Below are 8,619 nucleotides of genomic sequence, written 5' to 3' on the forward strand. Positions count from 1 at the left end.
AGTGGACAAAGATAAAATCACAACGAAACTGAGACATGTAAGGATCGAATCTAGATAAAGTCGAGGCAATGTACTCCTCCATCGTAGTCAACTGCAACTTCTTAATTTACTTTCTCATAAATAGTCGCGATCCCGACCATATGAAGCCGCTATAGTGATGAATTTCACCTTTTACTTAAGTGTGAGTGATATCATCATATTTATCATAATTTTTTATATTTAAATATTTTATTTTATTTATTTAAAAATTTATTATTCTCAATTTACAAATTGAATTGAATAGGAAGATGTAGATATATTAATGCCCAGTTTACTTGGAGGTGCGGAAAGAAAAACCGCGGAAAGATTTCCTTTGCATGCATGCATCCCTCGTTTACCTGTCAAAGTTTGTAGGAAGGAAAGTAACTTTCATCCATCCGCGGATGATTTTTCCATCAAAATCTATCCCCGCCAAATCGGGCGGAAACACAACGGACGGACGGAGCTGAGAAATTTGTCAAGCGGGATCCGCAGTACGCCGTGCTGCCCGCCACGCCGGGATCGTCTCCTTGACCTCCCTCTGATCCTCGAAGTCGCGGAGCGCCCGTGCGAACACCACCGGCTTGCCCCCGCCCAGCTCCTCTATCCACACCACCACCTCGGTTGCGTGCCCCAGCGCACGCCGGAGCCTCTCCGAGTCCCGCCTCGGGAACCCTACCCGCGCGAACACCTCATTCAGCGCCGCCAAGTCCAGCCCCTCGAGGCTGCGGCGGACTCGGAAGCCCTGGGACTCGAGCTCGCCGTCCGAAACCGTGAAGGAGCTGGCGGCCGCGAGACAGAGGGGTTTGGTGGGGAAGGAGATCCGGTGACGGAGGGGGATTGGGGACGACCAAGGGCTGCGGAGAGGAAGGAGGAGGCCGCGGGATTGCATGGCCGAGGTCGCTCGATGGAGGATATGTTTCTGGCCTCTCTGTAGAGGCGACGGAGGCCTGCGGCGTAGGCCGGGCTCAGGACAGTCATTCGACGGTCGACGTCCACCATGGAAGCTACGTTGTATGGTACTATTGGAGACGGCGCGTTCGCCTGCGGAGGAGAAGACGGTGGCGACGGCACGCGTCCTCTGTTTACTCTGTGCGGAGGAGAAGACCGCGGAGATTTCCTTTCTCTCCCTAGGGATTTATTTTTCCTAGGATTCCTTTCTTTTCTTCATCCGTTGTATGAAGTAAACATAGCATAAAAGATACTTATGATAGTATAACGTCCATCAATGTACTATAAATTATTTTAAATCAGAATTAATATATTTTTATAAATCTTTTTGATGTATTATTGAGAATAATAAATTTATGAATGAGTTGAAAAAAAAATTGAATGTGAAAATAAGAGAGAGTTATAAAGAGAATATGATATAAAATTATAAAAATTGAGAAATGTTAAATGGGTAATACTGAAATTTCTCACGCGGTTTAGTAAAATGATGAATTTAAATAGATAAAATAATATATTTATAAATATTAATAAAAATTAAAAGAGCATTTATTATTTTTAATATTCGTTAAAAAGAATGTCCTGCATTGAATAAATATTAAAAGAGCACTTTAATCTATTTTTATAGATGATAAGAGAAAATATACTTCTAGATAGAAATCATTTAATAATAAATAATTAAATATATTTTATTATGAATAAATAAATAGTAATTATATAAATAAATAATATAAATATTTATGAATAGAATTCATAACAGGATAAATAAATAATTTTAAAACTCTTTTATTTGCTTGATTCAAGCATCTAACCAACAAAATTAAAAAAAAATTGTTTTTGGGCCATTAACAGGCTGGATAAATTCTTATAAGCCAAATCTCAATTTGTTGCTTGTAAATTTAATCAATCCGCCACCTTCAGCACCATACGATCAGCCCCCCGACCATTTGTGAGAATTAACGCCCATTAACGCAGCGCTGCGATTGCTCTTATTTGCTTGATTCAAGCATCTAACCGCCAAAATTGTATAAGAATTGTTTTTGTTTCATTAACAGTTTACTAAGGATAAATTCTTATAAGCCAAATCTCAATTTGTTGCTTGTAAATTTAATCAATCGTAGCGATTCTCTTCTGTAAAAGGTGGAATCCGCCACCTTAGCGGTCCCATTGACAGTGAAGGTACCAGAGGAAATGATGTCAAAAGGACAGCACTTTCATAAGACCTCTTCTAACTCTGCTACGTCGTAACCAACTCAGCTATGCCCCGGAGGCAATCGTAGCGATTCTCAAACACACACGTCGGACCTTAAATGATGTGAAAGAGGACAAGCAGACATTAGACCTAATTCTAATTTGAAATCAACTAACCATATAAGTCCTATTGAAGTGAAGAACACAGAGGAAATGAACCAAAATTACAGCATTTTCTGTGAAAGTTAGAACACGAGTGAGTTCAATCTGTAAACTTACAGCAACAAGTTGGCAAAAAAATTTACATATCTAAAGTCATTTAGTCAGCACTGGTAGATAGACTGATAGTTACTTCTAGAGCTGAATCAGTTTAATGTGCAAGTGATGAGAGCTAGACATAACTACAAAGTTTGACAGAAAAATCACATCTCACCCCTATAGCCTCCAGAACCAAAATAGTCTCTTCTTGAACCAGCAATGGCTATAGATTTCTGATGCTCCAGCTTGGGACAATCGCGGATTCGATGGCCAAGGCCACCGCAGTATGCACAACCCTTAACTCCACTAGCACTCATAAGAACATCACCGTCTTCCATTGGATCATTAAGCTCTGCCAATACTGGTGGAATTCTTTGCTTTGCCTCTTGCAGTAGGTGCTTTAAGTCGAGGAGTGTCGTCTCTGTTTGGTTTTTGTTGATGAACGTTGTCGCGATGCCTGTTTTTCCACACCTTCCAGTTCGTCCAATTCGATGTACGTAGTTTTCGATTTCAGCTGGCATGTCGTAGTTTATTACATGTTGAATGTCAGGAAAATCAAGCCCCTTGGAAGCAACATCAGTGGCCACCAAAACATCCTTCTTGCCAGATTTAAAAGATGCTATCGCATATTCTCTTTCTTCTTGGTCCTTGCCGCCATGGATAGCAACAGCTTCGACACCCTTATGAAGAAGATACTCGTGGATATCATCTACATCAGCTTTATTCTCACAAAAAACCAAGACTGGCGGTGGTGTCTTCTGGAGGCATTCAAGAAGATATACAAGTTTAGCTTCTTGTTTCACATACTCAACCTCTTGAATGACATCTAGATTTGCTGCTCCGGCTCTTCCAACATTTACAATTACAGGTTTCACCAAAGCATTCTTTGCGAAGTTCTGTATCTTTGTTGGCATGGTAGCAGAAAAGAGCAAGGTTTGCCTTTGTGATTTAAAATGATCGAATACTTCCCTTATATCCTCTTCAAATCCCAAATCCACAAGTCTATCAGCTTCATCCAATGTCAAGTAACTGCAGTAAGAAATGATATTAGAATCATCATAAATGTGAACTGAAACATATCTAAACTCAAGAAGAGAGTCAAATACCAACTGAAAATTGAAAGGTCTATTTGGCATAATTAATGAAGTATCCTTACCTTTTATATCTAGAACAATTACTCAAAATCAATAATTTAACACTTACCCAGAGATATATGAGATTTACATAAATGAACTACAAGGATGGGTAACAACATTTCTGCTTCCACCAACAGGAGCACTATCCCAATATAAAAGAATTCTAAAACTGGTTACTTTAAACACACTACACAATCATATAGACCAAATTAAATAAACTGTTAGCTATATAAGATTAAGAGTGAAAAAGAGCCAACCCACCTGATGTTTTGGAGTGGTTAGAATTTGGTGGACTCAACATAATAATATCTCGTAACATGAGGCAGATTTGTTTTATAGTGGTATATAATAATAGAGTACCTAGATTATAGTAAAGCAAACAACCATCTCCAAAGTGGTGTTCAAAATCACATTAATGAAGATAAATAACCATATCTGGATTTTTTGTGTCCTGTGCTCATTAGATGACAAACTGAACCTAAATTCTCCTTATGTTAGTTGCAATGATGCAGGATGCTCTTCATCTATTTATACTTCGTTATTGCCCATTTCTGTCACTATTGTGAGAGTCAAGGTATTGCATGATTCATTGAGTATACATTGCCTCCAAGGTATTCAAAGGCAGTTCTTTTTGTTTACTTATTTTTGTTTCCTTTTCTTTACTGTAATTAGGGTTATAGAACTAGTCAAAAGGAAAAGAAACTAAACATACATGAAAAAAGTTAAGCTCTTTGGTCAGATTGGTATGCTTCACCAAACCACTTAATTTCTATTAGTATATGTGGAGATGTAGAATGCCTATTTCTTCAATTTGAATTGGACCATAGCCACCCAAGTAGAAAATGGCTTTTAAAAAAAACTGTAATTCAAAAAAAAATGTGGGTAGAAGATGATATTTACGAGACTGATTTGCAGTGACCACGTGCTATGAGGGAGGGCTTATAGTCAGAAATGAATCCAATGATACTACAACATGTAAGAAAGGACATTTAAATCCCTAATTCCTTTATCATAAACATCAGGATGAACAAGTTGTAGCTATAAATCACAACTGTATTGTATGAGCTACTTGGATCATTTCCCTTAATTAATCTATGTGCAAGGTAATATTGTCTAACCCATTCATGAAAGGTAATCTTGTCTAATTCTTTCAGGAACCAAGTAAAAATATCAACACACAAAAGTTTGTATTTTGTAACAAATAACTTGAATATAATCAAACAAGATGTTGTATTTTCAATTAAGTTTCTTTCACATATATCTCTAGAAGGTTACAATGAATTAAAGCTATGTTGACATAGTAAAAGAATAATACCTGCAGTTATCAAGATTCATCTTTTTCTTAGCAAGTAAATCTTTCAACCTCCCTGGAGTGGCGACAACAATATGCACCCCTTTCTTGATCACCTCAAGTTGAGACCTCATGTCGACGCCGCCAATACATAACAACGGCCTCAATTCTGGGTAGCCATGCTGCCTCAGAGGAACAAGGAACTGCTCTACGACCTCGTAAGTTTGACGAGCAAGCTCCCTCGAAGGGCACACCACGAGTCCAAATGGACCCTCGCCGGGCACTATTGGCATCATAAGCTCATCTTGCAGCGCTGTCATAATCAGTGGGAGGACAAAGACCAATGTTTTACCCGAACCAGTGAAGGCAATACCGATCATGTCTCGCCCCGACAGGATTACCGGCAGGCCCTGCACCTGGATGGGGGTAGGCTGAAGGATCCCCTTTTCTTTCAGCTTCTGGAGGACAGGCTCCGGAAAGCGCATATCGCAGAAGTTCCTGATCGGGGGCGGCACGTCGTCGCCGTCGACGAGGATGTGCCACTTGCGGCGGATGGCGTCGGCTTGGGCCGCAGACATCCGTCGGATAGCGAGCGGTGGCCTCCACCCAGTGGGCATCGGCTCGGTGTAGGTGATGCCCTTGGCGAGCTCACGGACGGACATGAGAGTCTTCCGATCCGAGAGGTGCTCGATCATCTCCTTCTCCTGCTGGACGAGCTGCTCGGTAGGGCTGACCTCGGGGAGCTCGCGCTTGAGCTGGGAGGCCTTGACGAGGAGGCTGGGTTTAGCCTCGGCGATCGGGGGGTGTGGATCGGAGGAGGCAGGGTCATAGGATTGGGCGGCGCTGGAGGAGGCGGATAGGCTTTTCCGCTGGAGAACCTTCTGGGCTTCCATAGCCCGGCGTTTGTGGACAGGGATGTAGTCTTCGTAGTCATCATCGTCGTCGTCGTCCTGACGTTCATGTCGTTTTCCATCGGTGGTGGCCATGATTTGATTAGAGGGGGGAGGGCAGGAGAAGGTGGCCGAAAAGAAGGAAGAGGAATCGCTGTCGGCGAGCGAAGGCAACCGGAGCCGGAGGTGGAGACAGAGAGAAGGGGAGCAGCAAGGGAAGGGTAGGGTTTCAGCAATAAAATAATTTTTTTAATAAAAGATATTTTTAAAATAGTTTAAAACGTTCAATATAATTAGATTAATTGACCACATCTATACGAGTACCAACCGAAGCAATTAATTATTTAATTGATCTAATTAAATTATTAAAACAATCGATTATGTTATAGGAAAAAATATTGAATAGATAAATAAAGTTAGTTTCGAAATAAATTAATGATTAATTATTTCATTTTGAATTTAAAATAATTATTTCATATGAATAGATATTTCATAATAAATTTTTTTATTAAATAATTTATATATCTAATTAGTTTAAGAGGTTGTAATCGGAATGAAAATAGTTTCATTCCCATACCTAATGTTTGGTAGATGGGAATCGAAATTAAGATACGATTTTGATTCTCTTATTTTGATAACCTACTCACCCCTCGGTTGTCACTAAACTCATTCCCCCCTCTTCGTTTTTTTTTGTCGCAGACCACAAAGCCCTCGTCGCATCGCGTCTATCACCTCCCCTCGCTCATCTTCCTCTCCAGTTGGTCCTCCTCCTCCTCCTCCTCCGCCATCGCCGCAGCGTTCCCGAGCGAGATAGAGATGCTCTTTCGGGTCCACAACTCGGCCCGCATGCTGTCCGCTTCGAGGATCGCCGTGCGGCTTCCCGCGCCCGGGCCGCTACGGCAAACGCTCGCTGTGCCGTCGACGGCAACGAGATGATGCGGTTCCACTACGGCGCCGCCGGACGCTGCGGCGGCATGTATGTCACCGCAGCGTGTCAAAACATTGCACTGCAATTCACTGCACATTGTGTAGGATCGGGTTGGACCGGCTAGAGGGGGGTGAATAGACGGCTTAGAAGAATCGCACAAGTCTTTTTAAAACAAAACTTGGTTGCAACTGGATCGTTGCTTCCAAGGCAGTGAATGCTCAATCAAAAACTCCTTTAGGCGGAGAAGTCTTTACAATTATAGCACTTAGACTTAGAGAGAAGATTTACAAAAGTAATTAATTGATTTAACTCTAAAACTCTAAGTCTATTTATAGCACAAGAGAATAGATCTAGATCGTTGATCGTAGATGAACTTTCTCTTGGTCGTTGATCCGTTGATGCGATCCTAACCGTTGATCAAAGATAAGCTTGATCGTAGCCGTTGAGTAAATAAGGATAAACTTTATCTTTAATAAAAGATAAAGAGAATTATCCTTAATAAAAAAATAAGCATTTATCTTTTATATGATAAAAGATAAATCTTATTATTATTATTTTTCTTCTTCTTTTTTTTTTCAACCGCCACGTTCAAACGGTCCAAGTCTACGTCGTCTTCTCTGTCGGTCAAGTCAACGGTCAAAGTCAAAGTCAATAGTTTGACTTTCGTTGACTTTTTGTAGAATCTTTGGTTGGGTGATTTCTGGCCAACCGGAGTTAGGCTCACCCGAACCCGACTCCGGCCTTTTGCCCCTCGAGCATGCTTCCTCCCGGCTTCTCGTCCCTCGGACTTCGCACACGTCCTTCTCGCTCCACCGGTGTACTCTTCCGTAGCTTCCGCGTCCCTCGGATTGCACCGAGCCCGTCGGCTCACTTTCCCGTGCAACCCTTCTCGTCTGCTACGTCTTACGCTCGACTTCCTCCGTACCTAAGTTCCTGCACACTTAGCAGAGGGATTAGAACAACACAGGACCTAACTTAACCTGATTGATCACATCAAAACTAACCGGGGCACCAACAATCTCCCCCTTTTTGATGTGCATCAACCCAGGTTCAGTTAGGGTTAAACCAAAAAATAATAAAAGAAATAAAACTAAATAAACAGCTAAGCATAAAATAAATATTTGCATGTCAAAATTATAACCTCCCCCTGAACTTCAGCCTACTCTCCCCCTTTGATCACAGCAAAAACGGGGTATTTAAAATATAATTTTACATTTAAAATATAATTTTCACTTAAAAATTTATAGAAAATAATTTCATTGATATAAAAATTTAACAGAAAATTTTAAAATTTTTGTGAAAGTTGAATAAAATTTTGGGAATAGTACAAAAATTTTTAGAATTAATTGATTTTTCTATGTGTAGAAAAAAATCAAAAAGTGACAGAGTAAGAAATATGAAAATTTAATTTTTAAAATTCTAAATTTTCTAACAAATTAGTAAAAAAATTGACAAAGTCAGCATATGATGTGTAGATCCGAAAAAAAATAGATCTGGTCAAAATATTTTGTTATCAAATTTTTAAAATTAAAAATAAGATTTCATTATAAAATTTGTAGAAAATTGAAATATTGTTAAGAAAATCTAAAACATTTCGTAGAGGTCGAGAATAGAGATATGAGATTATACAAAAATTTTCAACTTTAAATGCATTCGCTAAGTTTGAAAATAAAATAAATACTCATAGAGAGGAATTTTTGAAGAATAAATAAAAAGAATTCTACTTCAAAAAATTCGACAAAAAATTGTACTGAATTCTTTTGACTATATCTATGTCCAAAAAATTACACTTGAGAAAATAAATTACGTTTCTATTTTTAAATTTAAAATTTGAATTTCAAACAAAAAATCATGAAAATTCAAATAAATTTTTGAAAAATCTTGAAAAATTTCAAGTGTATAGCTGACATCTTTGTGCATTCAGGAAAAATAGAAATATAAATTTTTTTAACAAAAACC

General features: G+C 39.4%; 2 protein-coding genes across 2 annotated transcripts; both read right to left on the reverse strand.

Annotated features, from left to right (window-relative positions):
- Nucleotides 1-496: 496 nt before the first annotated feature.
- On the reverse strand, nt 497-910 carry LOC141843989 (serotonin N-acetyltransferase 2, chloroplastic-like). Its single transcript, XM_074731988.1, has one exon. The coding sequence runs from the start codon at nt 908-910 to the stop codon at nt 497-499; it is 414 nt and encodes a 137-aa protein (XP_074588089.1).
- A 1,463-nt stretch (nt 911-2,373) lies between these two features.
- LOC141843847 (DEAD-box ATP-dependent RNA helicase 35-like) lies at nt 2,374-5,963 on the reverse strand. Its single transcript, XM_074731866.1, has 2 exons — nt 4,867-5,963; nt 2,374-3,444 (listed from the first exon to the last, which is right to left on the reverse strand). Exons 1-2 carry the CDS (start codon nt 5,826-5,828, stop codon nt 2,580-2,582), a joined length of 1,827 nt encoding a protein of 608 aa, XP_074587967.1. The 5' UTR covers nt 5,829-5,963; the 3' UTR covers nt 2,374-2,579.
- Nucleotides 5,964-8,619: the final 2,656 nt, after the last annotated feature.

Source organism: Curcuma longa, chromosome 13 (genome assembly GCF_044706935.1).
Source record: "Curcuma longa cultivar G26 ecotype Majalengka, Jawa Barat chromosome 13, ITB_CL_G26_1.1, whole genome shotgun sequence".
In the NCBI taxonomy this organism is placed as follows: Eukaryota; Viridiplantae; Streptophyta; class Magnoliopsida; order Zingiberales; family Zingiberaceae; genus Curcuma; species Curcuma longa.

Coding starts and splice junctions, on each gene's coding strand:
- LOC141843989 (XM_074731988.1), bottom strand. CDS start 910: ATGCAATCCCGCGGCCTCCTCCTTCCTCTCCGCAGCCCTTGGTCGTCC.
- LOC141843847 (XM_074731866.1), bottom strand. CDS start 5,828: ATGGCCACCACCGATGGAAAACGACATGAACGTCAGGACGACGACGAC. Junction 3,445..4,866: donor ATGAATCTTGATAACTGCAG/GTATTATTCTTT, acceptor TTCTTACTGCAG/TTACTTGACATTGGATGAAG.